The sequence below is a fragment of the Penaeus vannamei genome, chromosome 9 (genome assembly GCF_042767895.1).
Source record: "Penaeus vannamei isolate JL-2024 chromosome 9, ASM4276789v1, whole genome shotgun sequence".
Taxonomy (NCBI): Eukaryota; Metazoa; Arthropoda; class Malacostraca; order Decapoda; family Penaeidae; genus Penaeus; species Penaeus vannamei.
Window position 1 is genome coordinate 36,098,547 of NC_091557.1, and position 17,500 is coordinate 36,116,046.

A 17,500-nucleotide genomic window follows, 5' to 3' on the forward strand; every position below is an offset into this window, starting at 1 on the left:
CCCTCCGGTCTCGAGGGTGTGCGACAAAGTGGGAAAGCAGTGGGCGTAGGGAACACTGGGACCGAGTTATTACCGTACTGTGCAGGCGGCCGCTGTTGCTGACTTACAAGTGCGGACCGGCAAAGTGCTCGCTGGGGAAATTATTTCGAGTGAGATACGGAAGGGAGGGGAGGGTGGGGAAGGGGGGGGGGCGGAAGGATGTTGTACAAGGGGTGTCGGTCCCCTCTCGCAGGTGCTCTTCTCGGAACTTTCTTGTTCGGAACGTACTCAGTTTTACTCAGAAAATTCACAGGGTTTTTTTTCCATCTATGAAATTATAGTACTGGTAGCGAGGATCCATCGGTGATAGACGTAATTAGAGTAGGTTAACAAAAAATGGATGCCTTTGATTCCATGCTGTGCAGGACCGCGATGGTATCACGAGAACGAAGAGTCCTTGGCATGCCAACACCAGGCTCGTTCTCACGCTCGTATCCCAAGCAGGGGCTGCATGTAAATACACGCGAATTTGCATAAACAGTCTGTTATATGTACATGTATATCTTCGTATTTATGTAAGGTGTGTATGTTTATGTGAAAGAGTGTGTGTGTCTGTGTCTGTGATGGAATATAATAGGAAGCGTTTCATACACTTTGTATGTAATAACAACAGTGAGATACCTGCGTATTTTAGACTCCAAAAGTGGGCGAGAAGATTTTTGTGGCAAACAGAAGGTGTGTTTCTTTTTATTTCGGTTGTCTGCAATGCTCTCTTTCTAGTAAATGTTCTTGGGCACGAAGAGCAATGAGGAAATTGCCCTCTACACAAGCAGCACTGCAAGATAAGATAATCCAGTTCCTTTATGGTCTCACACGGGCAAACTTGTGCCCAAGCTGCAAGCTATAGAGGCGAGGGCGGGGTTATCACTCCCCTCGCCCTAATTGCGGGGGCGGGCGAGGGCCGAGGGTAAGTGAATCACGGCAGGGGCGGCGGTTGGCAGGTTGACCAACCTTTTCATGCCCACAAGGCGACGCGACACACGACACGTGCGGCCGACTCCCCCGCCGCCGCCGCCGACGAAATCTTCCCACCAAGGACAACGCTCCGACTCTCGGGGCGCTGCGGGGCGGTCCTGTGCGTCAATCCCGCCCCCGCCCGCGCAGCCGGCATCGCACAAGGTCTCTGAACCGCGAGCGCTGGCGACGGTTGATCTCGCCTCCATGGCCCGGAGGTTGCGGGATCGGAGGGGAAGGGAAGGTGACCGGCTCCGAGGCGGCGGGGATCCTCCAGACAGCGGTTGCGAGGAGGAGGATGTCGTCTATTACGGAGCCCTCTCCCCCCCCTCCCCCCACCGCCACCAACGACGACCCTCGCCACCGCCCTCTCCTCCACTCCTCCACCCACGCTCTCGTGACGAAGGGAAGGAGGAGGGCGCTTATCAACAGACCTTTGGCCCTCCGTCTCTTCCCCTCCCTACCCCCCTTGCCTTTCTCTTGCCTCGGCTTCTCTCCTCTCACTCCCCTCCACTTCCCTCTTCCCCTTCCTTTCTCCTCCCCCTTTCTTTATCTTCCCCTACCCTCTCCCCTCTCATCACCCCCTTCCTTTCTCCTCCCCTCTCCTTCCCATATCTTCTCCTCCCCATTTCTTCCTTCTTCTCTCCTCCATTCCACCCCCCACCCCTTCCCCTTTTCCCTTTCCCCTTTCCCTTCTTATTCGGGCTAGACACAGGAGGTACTTAGGATCCCTGAAAGAAGTGGGAGGTTTTGCCTCGTGTTTAACCACCGGAAAGTGATGTGTGTGTGTGTGGGGGGGGGGGTGAAGGTCGGCCTGCGTGCGTGTGCATTGTGTTATATCATTCCTTCTCTTCCATTTTTACTTTTTTTTTCTTTTTTTCCTTTCTCACTTCCGCTCTCCGTCCCTACCTGTTATTGGTCTTCTCACCTTCACCCGTGGCTTGTGTTCTCTCCTTTCGCACTCATTAGTTGTCTTCTTTCCTTCCTCACTCATTATTTGTCGTCTCTCCCTCCTCATTCTCCATTTCTCCTGTGTCCGCACTTGCTATCTTTCTCCTTTCCTTTCTTATCCATTCGTTTTCTCATCTTTCTCTCTCCTCTCGCCCTCTGTTTATCTTCTCTCTCTCTCCCCTTCACCCCTTCCTCCCCGAATCCTTCGTAATCTTTATATCTGTTGTCGAACGGTTTTGCCCTGATTATTATGTGTAGTCAGACCGGCGTTCGTGATCCGGGGCGCCATGTGAATCCGCTTGCCGTCTCGCCCGTCCGTTGGCTATCGCTCCCTGGCCCCCCTGCCCCCTCGCTGTTTTATTCCTCAAGTGCTACTTAAGACATCGGCCGAGGGAATCCCTTGTGTTGGCTTATTTGGCGATGCTTGGCCCGGGGGGAAGGAGGGAGGGGGAGGGGGAGGGAGAGGGAGAGGAGTGAGGTCGTCATCAATTCCAGATGAGATTTCTGAGGTGTTTGGGTTTGGGTTCTTTCGAAAGGGCGAGTTGTCGGTATCGGTGAGTCGCGCAGTGTTCTTATTAGTATTTTCTTCTTTTCTTTTTTTCTTCTTCCTGTTCTTCTTCTCGTTCTCGTTGTTCATTTTTTCCCTAATCATCATCCTTGTTATCTCCTTTTTCGTGTGTATGCAGTTGCTCCCGTTTTCCATTCGTATTGCGGGCGGTTCGTGAGCGAGATTAATACGCGCGCCGGGTTGGACGTTGCATTTCTTTCCATTCATTTTAATCCCCGCAAACTTCCGGGGTCGTAGGAATTTATCGCGCCATTATGTTGACACATGGCCGTGCCGGTGTTCGTGTTTCACCTTTTCTCGACACGCAGGGTAAGGAGTAGGAAGAACAAGAACAAGGGAGAGAAGAAGAAGAACAACAACAACAAAAGCAAGAACAAGAACAAGAACAAGGGAGCGAAGAAGAACCAACAAAACAAGAACAAGGGAGAGAAGAACAACAACAACAAAAAACAAGAACAAGGGAGAGAAGAGGAGGAGGAGGAGAAAATGAGTAGCAGCAGCGTGGTGTGTCTGCCGGCGCTGGCGTCGTGGCGGCCGCCCTCCGCGTGCCGGCCAGCGCGTCCTTCATCGCGGAGTTGCAGGTTAAATCGAGGAGAAACCCCGCGTGATTCACCGGCGCAGTTGCTTACATATTCCTTTCTTCCGCGTGTGCTTTCTCTTTTCCCTTTGTTCTCCTCCCGTTTTCTCTTCTCCTCCGCTCTTTATTCTCCTCCTCCGTCTCTCTCCTTTGTTTGCTTTTGCGCTCATGTATTCAGGTTCTTGTCGATTACCTTTTATCATCCCCTGTTGTTAGTTACATTACATGGCAAGCACAGCTATTACTGCTTTCATCTCTCATCCTGTTGTGCTATTAATCAATTACCGTTTTTTGAAAGAGAGAGAGAGAGAGAGAGAGAGGGGGGGGGGGGGAGGAAGAGGGAGGGAGGGAGGAAGGAAGGAAGGAAGGAAGGAAGGAAGGAAGGAAGGAAGGAAGGAAGGAAGGGAGGGAGGGAGGGAGGGAGGGGCAGGCAAGAGTGAGTCAAATTCATGAATGGGGGCAGAAGTCAAGAGTCAACTTTACGTCAACAAATTGCAAGTTGCCTTTTTTTTCTTTTTCTTTGACCACGTATATGATTCTATTGTTGATCCATGTGTGGTGTGCAGAGGCAGAACGCGTCACCATGCCAGGAGGACCGAGTGCGTTACCGAGGAAGGTCCCAGTGCGTTACAGTGTGCTGAGTGGCTGGACGAGCCTCCGGAGGTACTTGACGACAGTTTGGGTGGAGGGGTGGAGGGGGGGAGGAGGATCTAGCGTAACTTGACCCACTATAAATGTGGCAGCAGCATGAGTGTTTGGTGGTGGGCGAGGGCGGTTCGGTCCCACCCACCGCCGCCCTTCTCTCTTCTCTCTCTTCTTTGCTTTCTTTTGCATTTTTTTTTCTCTTTCTTGCTTGCTTGCTATATTTTGCATTTTTCTTTCTTTCTCGCTTCCGTTTTTATTTTTTTCTTTCGTGTTTTTTTCATTTTACATTTTTTCTTTCTTTCTCGCTTTCTTTTACAGATTTTCTTTTATATTTGCTTCCTTTTGCATTTTTTATTTCTTGCTTCCTTTTGCCTTTTTCATCCTTTCTTTCTTACTTCCTTTCGCCCTTTTTCTTTCTTGCTCGTTTCATTTTGCCTTTCTTTCTCGTCTCATGCTTCTACCCAGTCCTCCTTTTTCTCTCGCAGCTTCCCCTTTCACTCCCTTATACACAGTTGCTCGTGCACAGCAATGTTCGTAGGAAGCTGTTTTATCCCATGGCTTGATGGGACAGAGGCTCTTAATATGTGGGACATCGCTGTTAAGGCCATTTGAGTTAAAGGCCTCCCTCTGGTGGCTGTTTTCAAGACGGGCTGCCGGCGTGGGACAGTACTTGTTTTTGTTTGGTGCCCCTTTGGCCTCGTTACCATCTGAGAATGTCGGAGGTTCATTGTGGACATTACGGAGGTTGGTGGGCCCAGATATTCCTCCTTCTTTTCCCTCTCCTCCTCCTCCTCCTCTCTTTTCGAACGTTTTTATGCACCCCTTAAAAAGAGAGAGCAGTGTGAGAACACTTTCAAGGCTGTCATCAGTGGATGTACATACTGCGGTTCATATTATTAACTGATAAAAAGTTATGATGAATGAGGTTTATGACTATGTCCGTTTTTTGCATCAGCGTCCTTGATGCTTGAATTTGGTGTTGACGTAAGGGATAATGAAGCCAATTTTACGGAGTTTTGTGTATGGGCCCATTGTTAGAAATTCCTTGAAGATATCCGAGTGTTTTCATTCTGCATAATTTGGGCATCAGATGAGGACTTTAGTATTTGTTTATTTTTTTTTGTTGAACTTGGATGTCGTCCTTGGTCGTATCTGGTGTATTATGCTACATGTGCTGGTGTGTATTTCCACTTTTCTCTCCACGATTTTTTTTCCTCTCTCTCTCTCTGTTCTATTCAATTTTATATTTGTATGAATGTTCTCTCTCGATAATGCATGTCGTATTTTTTCCCCGTATTCTCGTTTTTTCTTGATTTTATATTCTTTCATATGTTGTGGATACGAGCTCATTGTTGTCCTTCATTTGCAGTGAGAATGTTAATATTCGGTTGCTCTAAAAGGACAAACATATCTTATATAAACGATAAGGATTTTTAACAAGTGATATCCTGAATTGACTCCACTTCTCCCCCTCCTCCCCCTCCTCCCCCTCCTTCCCCTTACCAACATGACTCCTTGACATATTTTGTGTGCAGTAGGAGCAAGAGAGAGCACGCTTTGCGTAACGCCTTCGGACACTTCCTTGCATGTCATGCTAAGTGCTGATTGTTCACCCGCATCAAATTTCGCAAAGTTTATTTCATAAATTTGTGAGAGTTATCTCCAGCATGGCATAGCTACACGTGTTGCGCTGGCAACTGATGAGGAGTGTCCTGGGTGCCTAAGAGGGATGGCAAGGGGCGCCCTGGTCACTGGGTCAGGGAATAAGGGCATGCGGGTTGCAGAATGGAGATCAAGCGCCCGTCTTGCATGATTCGCCGGTCTCAGTGCCTCGCGTCCGACGTCTGAAGGGCATCACTGCAGCACCACCGCCACAAGTCCTGTCAGTGCGGGGCTGCAGTCGTTGATGACATGGGGAGGGTGGCACATGTGGCCTGGGAATGATGTACGCCATTAGTTAGGACAATGATCGAGTAACTGGATCCGGACTTCCTCTTCTTGGTGACGCCTGGCGGGAGCACTGGCGTTATTGGTTAATGCCTGGCATCGTCTGCATTAGCCACGCGTGCTTCTGAGGATCTCTTTGGGCAAATTGTTGAGTGTTTTTATGTATAAAGATCTTCCGCTGCGTTTGCTGCAGCACCACACGAGGCGGTCGTGTAGTTGTTTTGGGTCTGAACTTTAAAGCACACACCGAGTGCTTTGAGAGCGAAAGTCAAGACGGTGGTTGAACCGTCATTGATTACAGATGAACGTTATGCATTTAGGCTGAATAACCATAACTTAACATTGTTTTTGTCTATTCGGGGAGATTTATTATGTTTAGCATGGTCATTTCCCTCTGATAAATGACTGGGCTTCTCATTTGTCTTCACCTCTTTCGGATTTTTCCCGGAACATGTTTACTTGTTTTGTTGTGTGGGTAACGAACCGCGTATAAGGTGTAGGGCCACATCGCCCTGTTTTATATTTCCCTCACATCGAAGTTATCAGATGTAATTTATTAGTGAATCTGTTCACGTTATTGGAATGAGCAGTTGCATTTTCTTGAGAGTTGTTTTTCCCTTTTACTTAATCCATGTCTTCGTTTCTGTCTTGTAAACGCTGTCTATTTGTATTCGCCTTAGTTTCAGCAAAACTGATGTATGCGTAAATGATTTTCAAAGAAAATATTATATTTATTCAACGACATTAATTTCATATCTTTATCATTACAGGCGGTGCAAGGTAGAGGGAAAATGTTAGAGACACGGTTACCGAGGATGACCCTGCAGGCGCTGTTGGTGGTGGCTGTTGTGGCGGTGACCTGCGAGGCGGTGATCAAGTACCCGCCCATGATGACGAAACAGCCGCCTTCCAACGAGGAGCTGCTGTTCCAAGTGGCCTCCAGGATGGACGAGAACGACAAACCTTTTATTATCGAATGCGAGGCGGAGGGAGAGCCAGCCCCTAAGTAAGTGACGGATTATTATTATTATTATTGTTCCACTTCTCCTTATGATCCTCCTCATAAACTCATCCCCTTTTCATAGTCTGTTTTACCACGTATTTTAGGTGGGATTACTTTATTTTGAAGAGTAGTTTCGTAGTGGATGTTGATTTGGTAGAAATTAAAGTGGATGTTGATTAGTAATGTTCAACAAGGAATCAGCTTTACTGTATTTCGTGTATAGGTAAAAGCAATTGTCTACATCCATGATTGTAATTTTTCTTGTGAAGAACATGAAATTTATGGCCATTATTCTCCCAGATACCGATGGGTAAAGAACGGGAAAGAATTCGACTGGCAGACCTACGACAACCGAATCTCACAGCAGCCAGGAAGAGGCACGTTGGTGATCACGTCCCCGAGGGATGAGGACCTGGGTAAGATACTGCTTTGTGCCATTTTTATTTCTTCCTTTGTGTGAAGGGGTGTGTTTGTTTCTTTGTTTGCTCTGGGACAGGGTGGTTTGGATTTGTAGGATTAATTAAGTAACTATCATTGTCTGTCTGTATAGACTGCATTGAAATGAGTGATCATTTATAAGAAGAGTGATGATGATGATAAGAAAAAGAAGACTTAGCATATATTTTTCTCATCTTCCCATTAGGCCAGTATCAGTGCTTTGCAACCAATGACATGGGAACAGCAACTTCAAACTCTGTGTTTGTGCGTAAATCTGAGTTGAATAGCTTCAAGAATGAGGATCCGGTGTCTGAGACTGTCAATGAGGGTGATCCAATTGGACTGACTTGCCAGCCACCGGATGGTTATCCTAAACCTTTTGTATACTGGATGATTCAGGTTTGTACAAAGTTCTGGTTCCAGTATTTATTGCTATTCAATTGACATTTTTTTCCACTTGTAGAAAAGTAGTTTTAATAGTAATTCTTCTGAATTAAGGTCTTAAGGTTAATGTAACATTCATTATGAAATATTGTTTTTAAGCACATCTCTCTTCACCAGGATGACCGAGGTGCTCTGCGCAGCATTAACTCCTCCCGAATGACAGTGGACCCTGAAGGAACTCTTTGGTTTTCCAATGTTACTCGATTTGATGAATCCAATGACTTCACATATGCCTGCTCTGCGACATCCACTTTCCGTAATGAATATAAGCTGGGCAATCGTGTCTACTTGCGTGTATTCCAGAGTGGTAGTACTTCAGTTCAGACTAAAAATGAACCTGAAGTACAGTTCAAAAGCCGCAAGAACACTGTCATTTTGAAGGGGAAAACTCTGAGACTTTGGTGCATCTTCAGTGGAACGTGAGTAATCTGTAACCACAAATGTGTTAACTCTTTCATACTTTTGTTATTGAGAACTGTTTCTAATTTTTCTCTTTTTTGGCTGTGTTTAGTGACAAAATTAGGAAAATTCAATTCTTATTAGTTAATTGTTCTGAATACCATTCATATCACATGACAGGCCCTTACCTGAGATGCTTTGGAAGAAGAGCAACAACTCGATCCCAGTTCCTTTACCACATGACCGAGTTGACTATGAAAATTATGGCAAGACTTTAGTCATTCGCTATGTAGACTTTGAAGATGAAGGCCAATATGAGTGTGAAGCAAGTAATGGTGTTGGTGTAGCCAAGTCCTACACAATGAATGTTGAAGTACAAGGTAGGGATTGGAATTTACATATTTTCCCTATTTTCTTATATGAATTTATTGTTTTCAGAAAAAAAATTATATATATTTACCTGAATCTGATTATAGCAGGTTTTGATTACTCATTATGTACTTTTTCTTTCAGCCATTCCCTACTTTGAGAAGGAACCTGAAATAGAGAACAGGGCTGAAGGTGAGACTGCCACATTCTACTGTGAAGCTGGTGGAAGGCCTCCCCCAAAGCAGTATTGGATCTACAATGGCATGCCTATTGAGGAAGCCCCATACAACCCCCGTCGTATTGTTGAGCCAAATAGGATTATCATCAAGAATTTGACAAAGGCTGATACAGGCAACTATGGTTGCAATGCAACAAATGTTCATGGATATGTCTACAAGGATGTTTATGTAAATGTTCTTGGTAAGTACAAATTGCCTTTAGAAATTATGATATTGGATACTGCATTTAATAGTTATGCATTTTGGTACTTCATATTAACATATATTTTGTAAGATTATAGGACTTCATATTCTCATAGAAATGAGTGATATCATTTCCTTCGTTTACTGATATGTATATCTCTCCTGATTTATTTTAGCTTTGCCTCCTGAAATCCGTGTCCCACCTAGTGATGTTCAAGCAGTAGATGGACAACAAGTTAACCTTACCTGCCGAGTGTTTGGAGCACCAAAGCCGCGCATCACCTGGATCAAGGATAATGTTGAGAAGACTGGTGGACGTTTCCTTGTAACAGATGATGGAGATCTTGTTATCAGGTGTGTACTGAGATGAAAGAGTGTGTTTGATTAAGCTAAGATACTGTTACTATCTTTATTAGTTTTGAATGTTCTTATCTTTACCATTTAAAATTGTTGATATGTTTTTTGAAAATTACTCAAATGTTAAGTAATGATAATTCTTTTCTAACAGGGATGTCTCATTCACTGATGCTGGAGATTATACATGTGTTGCTGAGAACAAATTTGGCCAGGAAGAAGCTCACGGATCTTTAGTTGTAAAGGAGAGAACACGTATTACTAATACTCCTGAAGATTATGAAGTTGCTGCAGGACAAACTGCTACATTTAGGTGAGAAGCTAAACAAGATTGTGATAAATGAATGTTTTTCTTTCTTTTCTTTGTCTTTCTTTCCTTCCATTATTTTAGGTTTCTATGATACATGCTGGAAAGTAAACCCGACATATATATCCTCTAACTTAGAAGTGATTTGCAGTGTCTTGTGTCTGAACATTGTAGCACATGTGTTCATCCTTTTCAGATGTAATGCTGTAACTGACAGCGACTTAGAACTTAGTATCGAGTGGCTTACTGATGGTAAGCTTATTGATTTTGATCAAGAACCAAGATTTGTACAGCAGTCTGATTCTTCCCTGAGTATCACTAAGACAACTGAATTAGACTCGGGTGTTTATACCTGTGTAGCCTCAACTGAATTGGACAAGGTTACTGCTGCTGCCACTCTCATTGTTCAAGGTATGTTCCTGCAGAACTATAATGCCACCATTGGAATCTCCTTGTGTTAGTTGAGAATCATTATTTTGTACTGCAAATAAGAAAACTTTCAAGAATGAGGTGAAGGGATATTAGTGTTAGTTTTGACATAATCCCAAAACCTACCATTCTTATGAAATATATGCTATTTGCTTTTGTTGATATGTATATTCATCTTTATCTTTTTTTTCTCCCCCCCCCCCCTTGTAAGCAAGGTTCTGGAATATAGAAAATGCCTTTCTTTCTAGACTGAAGGCTTTGGTTTAGTTAAATTGATTTCTTTCTTGCAGATGTACCAAACCCACCAAAATTACTGCTGCCAGTGGTATGTAATGACCGCGATGCAAGCGTTGAGTGGCAACCAATGGGTGATAACAGAGCCCCAATCCTTGGCTATATCATTCAGTATAATACAAGCTTCACTCCAGATACCTGGGAAAATGCATTTGATTCTGTTCCTGCTACAAGTACACAGTTCAATGTAAGTTTTAATGGCTTCTCTTTGTGATTATTTTTAAGCTCCACTTTTTATTTAATTGATTTTATACTAGAAATGAAATATCCTAAAGCTGTATGTTTAAAGCAATTACTGATTTTAAAATATTTTGCAGATCAATCTCAGTCCTTGGGCCAACTACACATTTAGGGTGATTGCTCGTAACAAGATTGGGCCATCATTACCATCAGATCATTCTGGAATGTGTACCACACCTCAGGATGTTCCTTACAAGAATCCTGATGGTGTTGAAGGCAAGGGCTCCACCCCACAAAACCTTGTCATCAAGTGGTCTGTAAGTTGAATTCATTTGTCTCTACAACTATGATTATAATGCATAGCCTCAACCAATATGTCCAATGGGTCACCACCTTCCCAAATGTGGAAGGAATAGTTTAGGTTTTAATTACTCATAGCTAAGATGCAGTTCTGATAGCACCAGAGGTTCAAGCTCTTGAACGCTTGAGCAGCAGTTCATTGAATACATTATTATTTAAAAATGAATTCCTGATTTATTCTTTTCATTTATGGTAGAGTGACTATCATAATTTTTTTTGCATATTGTTAATTGGTAATGTTTTTCAGCCAATGCCAGAAATTGAACACAATGGCCCAGGATTCAAGTATCGGGTATATTGGAAGAGAGATGACATTGATAATACTAGATGGAAAACAGAAGATGTGTTAGATTGGGAGCAAGACCATTTGGTTGTAGAAAGCCAGCCTACTTTCAAACCCTATAGGATCAAGGTGGAAGCCCATAATGAGAAGGGACAAGCTCATGTTGCAGCTCCAGAAGTACTGGGTTGGTCAGGAGAGGATGGTAAGTCCAGTTGTTGTTGTTGTTTTTAAGATTCTTCCATAGGATTTTGTCTCATAAACTGTAAGATTCATCATCAGCTTCTGGCAGCACTAATCATGTTTTCTTTTCGTATAGTTCCTACAGAAGCTCCAAGAAATTTGAGTTTGATTGAATTAAGAGATGCAACAACAGCTTTATTGGCATGGGAACCTGTGTCTAATTCTTCAATCCGTGGTCACTTCAAGGGATACAAGGTCAGTTCTGAAAGAAGACGGCATTTTTGGTAATAGGATCTTTTTCTTTCTACATTTCACTTGGAAATTCCCATTGTATCTATACTGGAAGCACATATATAGCACAGTTTTTTTTATACATTTATGACTTCTTGTGTTCTACATGTCTATGTAATCATACTTTTCCTTTTGTAGATTCAAACTTGGACTGAAAATGAAAATGAAGAGAAAGCAAGGGACATAATAGTAGAGAATAATAATGAACCAAGTGCCCTAGTAACCTCCTTTGTTCCATACACAAAGAACTTTGTCCGTGTTCTGGTGTTTAATGGTGCCTATGATGGTCCTCCTAGTGAGACTATTAGCTTCTCGACTCCTGAAGGAAGTAAGTGGATATTTTCTCTGTTTCTGATTCATTTTCAAGAAACCTACTTGTGAGAGTTCATGCATGGAGATTTGTTTATTTTAACAAAGCAATGCACTATATTTATTTCCTTTCCAACAGAGCCTGGCCCTGTTGATTCTCTTGATGCCATCCCCATGGGCTCATCAGCATTTTTCCTCATCTGGAAGAAACCCAAACAACCAAATGGAATTTTGACTGGATACCACATTTACTATCAAGTGGTTGAGGGAACAGAAACAGGGCCATTGTCTGAGAGGGATCCCTCCATCAATGATCCAATGGTCACAAGGGCCAAGTTAGCTTCACTGAAGCCAGCCACAAAGTATCGCATCACAATCAGAGCCAGAACTGCAGTTAGTATGAATTTCATAGTTATTCATTCATTTTATCAATAATTATCAATCCTTAAAGGAAGTATGTTTTGCAAGGTTTTCCCTTCAGATGTAATTTTAGATATATTTTGAGGGTTTCTGAAATGGCCTTTGCTGTATTTGTAAATTCCTATTGTATTTTTTTCAGCCATTGAAATCTGAGATGTTATTTTAAAGGACTGACAGGAAATCTAAGGTTATTCTTTCTTCAGATGGGATTGGGCTCCAGCTACTACATTGAGCGAATGACTCGAAGTACTGGAGCTTCACCACCAGGAAAGCCAACATTCATCTGGCAGCACATCAGCACAAAAACAGGAACCCCAGCCATAAAAATTACTTGGATTCCTAACACGGAAAGCAACCCTGGCTCACATTTCTTCGTAAAGTACAAGTGAGCATTATGCATCAAATACTTCTCTTTGGGCTTATTTATTAGTAGGATGTGTATCTTCATCTCCAAGTTTATCATCTAAATGTTAACAGAAATGGTTTCTTGTTATTTAAGTGATACTGATTAATGTCAAGTGTAAGTTAAATGTGTTTTCTGATATCAGCTTAAGAGGATTGTTTATCAAGCTCTGATAGGATCTGCATTTGAGATTTGGTGAAAGGTATCCACAAGAAGCAAACCTATTTGAGTATCATGGTAGTACTGATAGTATGTATTATGTATGAATGCTAATTACTACTACTTTTATAACTGTTGATGTTATGATGAGGAGGATTACTTTACTTTTTTATAATTTTCCTTTCCATAGGTTGTATGGAGAAAGCATGTTCCAAGAAACCAAACCAGAACTGTATCAGGACTTCACAATACTTAAGGGACTAGAACCTGAGAGAGCATACAAGATGAGTGTAGTGGCAGTAGATGGTGAATTTACTACAGAATCTGACATAGAGGAGATTGATACACATGAAACTGGCATTGTAAGTACCACTGAAAACATTTCTACCATTTAAAATAAAGTTTTCAATTATCTTTAAAAGCCTAATCCCATGTCTCTGTGCTATCTTTGTTTTCATGTTCCTGTCCTTTGTCTGTTTTGTCTTTTTTCATGTTCCTATCCTAACTCTTGTTTTGTCTGATTCCTAAAATCTTCCTTCCTGTTTTATTTGTCTCTGATTCAGTTATATTTTACAACTCAGGTAGAAGTGGTTGATATCCATACACCTATCAGTGTAAGTATTAAGGAGAATATTTATGCTTTTTAGGACAGATTGAGGCTTTGTCTAGAAAGAGAATTCCTTGTCTAACTCTGTCTTATTTACATCTTTCTTATGCTTCTCTTCCCTTTTGTTTTTGTCTGTTTGTTTGTCTCTAATATGATCATATTTCACAATTCAATGTCTTACATCTAGATAGTATTTAGTAGCAAAAACTACTCAAAAATGCTAACAATTGATATCTTGCAGACTTCAGAAGTGACTCGGCGCCCGTCAGACAGCATTGCAACGCGAGGATGGTTCATTGGTATGATGCTTGCAATTGCATTCCTTCTACTGGTCCTCATCATTGTGTGCATTGTAAAACGCAACCGTGGTGGAAAATATGCCGTCCATGAAAGGGAGGCAGCACATGGCCGTACAGATTTCAATGAAGAGCAGGGATTCCCAGAATACGCCCAGCCGTAAGTTGAACAAAAAACTCAATTTTTGAAAATGAAGTGGTACATGATATATAAAAAGAACCTGTGCCATTCTATATTTGGACACAACAAATTTTTGGATATTCAATCATGAAACATATCCATGTTGACAAATGTAGAAAAGGTATGAATGTGACTGGATATCTACACAATACAAGAGATGTATTTGACCGGTTTCGATTTTCTGATGAAGACGTAATCGAAACCGGTCAAATACATCTCTTGTATTGTGAAGATATCCAGTCTCATTCATACCTTTTCTATATTCAATCATTGTATCTGGCATAGTTATTTTATTTTTGGGGAAAATTTTAATGCCTTTTCACAGTGGTGGTAGAAACTTATCCATTGCTCTCTTTTCCAGACTGGATGGAGCAAAAAGAGATAGTCTGGGAAGTGATGTCAAAAACCCAATAGAGTCAGATACAGATTCAATGGCTGAGTATGGTGATGGGGAAACAGGTAAGTCAAGCTTGTGAAGTAGAGTCACCAACACTGTTTTGTAGTGATGAATCATACAAGAATTTTGCAATTTGTTTTTTTATGTATTGCATTATTTATGTGAACCTTAGGGAGTGCTATGTAACATGAAGGATAGTCTCATCTGTAGTCTTTTGCACTTGACTCATATGAGATTGCATTTGTCCTCTTGTGTTCTCTCTGGACTTTGTCTTTGTTTTTGCATTGCATATCTAATGCTGTTTTGTTTCCTGTGTTGTATTGTCTTTACTTAGAATGAGATTGTTTTTTAATTAACTTTTGTTTTCTTTAATGCTATGTTATTTGCCTTAATATTTAGTTTCTATTTTTATTATTATTATGTATTAAAATATTTTTATTATTTTATTTATCTATATTTACCTATTTTTATGATTCTTCTCATGAAAAAGCATGAATTACTCACATGACGTGATGACCGTTATGAAATACTTTTGATAGTGTTTGTGTAGAAGAATGACATTGGTAGTTTTTAATTTTTTATCTCATATTTTTAAATCTTTATTTTTATTAATTTGTTCCTTTTTGATTTTTATTTATTTTCATTTAGTTGTTTTTTCCAAGAGAAAAGCATGATCAACTCAGAGACCATCAAGAAGTACAGTTGATAGTGATTATGTAGAAGAAAGAGAATGACGGTAGTAATTACGGGATTAACTCTTTTTTTTTTTTTTTTTTTTTTTTTTTTTTTTTTTTTTTTTTTCAGAATTTGAATTTGTAAGAGATGTTTATTTATGACTATTATTATCATTATTTATTATTGCTTTTATTCAGTATTACTTTTATTATTGTTGTTATTATTTGTTATTGTTTTTGATTGTTATTATCATTACTTATTACTATTATTTATTTAGTATTATTATTAGCAGTAGTAGTACTTCAATATTTGCCTTTTGTTAATTCCTCTTGTTTCCCTTTCTTTCTTCTTATTATTTGCATCTCTCTCTCTCACTCTATCCTATAATTTCTGTTTCCCAAGAATGCGTGCACTTTATGTAAATATATTTCCTTGCTGATGGCTTGTATATATTTGGCCCCTCTCAGGAACAGGAATGGCTGAGGATGGCTCCTTTATCGGTCAGTATGGCCGGAAGAAGGGAGAGACAACGTCCAATGCATTTGCCACCCTAGTTTGATGTTATACCTGCATTCCTGTACGTGTAAGCCTTAGTTGGTTATCCTACTTGAAAGTCTGGTATATTTTTTGTGTTGCATATGTTTTTTGAGTGGTTGCATTTTGATAGATTTTTTTTTTTTAATTATTATTATTATTATTATAGTATGAGTAAAGGAAGGAGATTCTAGTTTTTGAAAGTGAATTTTCTTTTCAAACTCACATGCGCTAGTACAGTACACCCATGCACATACAATAAACATGCACAATTTTTTTCTTGTATTGATGATTAAGGATAAAAACAAGATTCAGCACATTTTGATATATGTGTTCTCCACCTTTACCTTCTGCACTTCAGGTTTTGCAGTTTTTATGATATATGTAATGAAACTTAAGATTCAAAATGGTAATTTAAATGAAATTCAGAATTTTTTTTTTTTGAAAATTAAATGTTTAGATATTTTAGTTTTAAAAAATGCTAATTGATCAGATCATTTGTATGACTGCATATGGCAAACATTTATCAGAAAGATCAATAATCATATTACAATGAAAGAAATCTTTCTTTTGGAATATATGTAATCTTAATACTGGTTAAAAAAATCCATCTAAATAGAAGGAGAACATTTTCTTCATTTGTCTTCATCATACTTTATACTCGTTATTGGTATGATGGAGGCATATCAAAAAGACTCCATTTGCCAGTTATGAAACTCAGTATATTTTTCCCCTGCAGGAAGGTTTACAGAAGATGGCTCATTCATTGGACAATATGGAGGAGCCACAGGGAAGAGGAAGCCGCCAGTCCCAGAGGACAAGTCACCATCAGCTGTGGCAACTTTTGTCTAGGGACAGTCTTGACACTGAAGCATTCTTCATCTGTGGCCATCATACTTCTCAAAGCCCCTTTCTCTGGCCACACAAGTTCATCATTTCATGTTTCATTACCCTGTGATTTGAGGGTAGTCAAGAAACAGTTGCTCCTAAACATCTGTTTTGTTTTAATACTTGTGTCAGTGTTATAGAAAGTGAAATATATGAGAAAAATATTAAAAAGTAAAGCAACATAATTAAGATGGGGCAAGGTAGACTTTAAAAAATATAGGAATATATATTAGAATTATTTACCATCATATTGGAAGTATGTGATCAATCAGACATACAAGAAATTAGTGTGACCAGTGAAATAGAAACATGCTCAAGCACATTGCAAGCTTCAGAGGGTGACTTGAACACTTAGGAATATTAAACAGATACAGGTAATTGAGTGAGATCTCCTCGATGAAAAATGCCACATTAAGGCTGCCCATAGTGATATTTTTTTCATCTGATTTACCCCATAGAGTAGTTGAATGTAATTAAGACCTTTGCTATACTTAATAAGGTCATGTGAACTTTCAAGGATTTTATTGATATCTGTGAGTTTTAAGTATTAAACATTTAGTTGGACTGAGAGTTGTGTAAACTTTGAAACCAAATGTTGCTAATGCTGTGTCTCATTATTTAACTTGTGCCAAAATGGCCATGGAAAATACTTCCTCTAGATAATTTAGGATGGAGGCAAGAAGGTATATTATAATAATAAGCTGAAGATAGTTCTCACAGTAAGTGAATCTCAACAAAAAATGCCAGTTCCTGTTGGCAAGTTTTTTTGTTTTTGTTTTTTTCTTTTAGTGCATCCAAAGTGATTAATGATGGCATAATGTGTGAGAGAGGACTCAATAGATATTTACAGGCCATCTCATGTTTTAGGACAAAACCTTTTAGTGGTGCCCCACTGGTTATCAGGCAAATTATTAAAGCTGTACACTGGATATTGGAAATATGATCTCCATAAAATCCCAGTGAACATATACAGTTTGCCTCGTTGCAAAAGATAGTAATAAGAAAGTGTTCCTGTAAAGGAGAATTAAGTAAACATTTCTATATAGCCACCTGGCATTGATGTAAGTGTTGCAATTAAGATGTAAATGTGCCTCTTGTCAGCTTTTGAATCACAATTAAGCATTGCTAGTTTTCTTTCCACTTTGAGTATGTGATGAGCCAAGTTAATAATGGATGATAGGTAATATGGGGCTCTTT

The 17,500-nt window shown here is 40.5% G+C and overlaps 1 protein-coding gene across 6 annotated transcripts in view; it reads left to right on the forward strand.

Annotated features, from left to right (window-relative positions):
• The window catches only part of Nrg (Neuroglian), a 129,443-nt gene that overhangs the window by 111,395 nt on the left and 548 nt on the right, over positions 1-17,500 (forward strand). For 5 of the 6 annotated variants that reach the window (XM_070125671.1, XM_070125672.1, XM_070125669.1 and 2 more), the window contains 20 exons: positions 6,452-6,687; positions 6,985-7,100; positions 7,328-7,521; positions 7,684-7,985; positions 8,146-8,345; positions 8,479-8,754; positions 8,933-9,110; positions 9,265-9,423; positions 9,614-9,828; positions 10,137-10,327; positions 10,458-10,637; positions 10,928-11,165; positions 11,280-11,398; positions 11,573-11,762; positions 11,883-12,136; positions 12,367-12,548; positions 12,916-13,087; positions 13,574-13,788; positions 14,171-14,268; positions 16,155-17,500. The exon at positions 16,155-17,500 is cut by the window's right edge and continues 548 nt beyond it. In XM_070125671.1, coding sequence (XP_069981772.1) covers positions 6,473-6,687; positions 6,985-7,100; positions 7,328-7,521; positions 7,684-7,985; positions 8,146-8,345; positions 8,479-8,754; positions 8,933-9,110; positions 9,265-9,423; positions 9,614-9,828; positions 10,137-10,327; positions 10,458-10,637; positions 10,928-11,165; positions 11,280-11,398; positions 11,573-11,762; positions 11,883-12,136; positions 12,367-12,548; positions 12,916-13,087; positions 13,574-13,788; positions 14,171-14,268; positions 16,155-16,267 — 3,807 coding nt within the window. In that variant the 5' untranslated portion in view covers positions 6,452-6,472 and the 3' untranslated portion in view covers positions 16,268-17,500. Of the gene's footprint in view, positions 1-6,451; positions 6,688-6,984; positions 7,101-7,327; positions 7,522-7,683; positions 7,986-8,145; positions 8,346-8,478; positions 8,755-8,932; positions 9,111-9,264; positions 9,424-9,613; positions 9,829-10,136; positions 10,328-10,457; positions 10,638-10,927; positions 11,166-11,279; positions 11,399-11,572; positions 11,763-11,882; positions 12,137-12,366; positions 12,549-12,915; positions 13,088-13,573; positions 13,789-14,170; positions 14,269-15,348; positions 15,459-16,154 lie in introns of all 6 variants that reach the window. The other variant, XM_070125670.1, reaches the window with a different exon arrangement.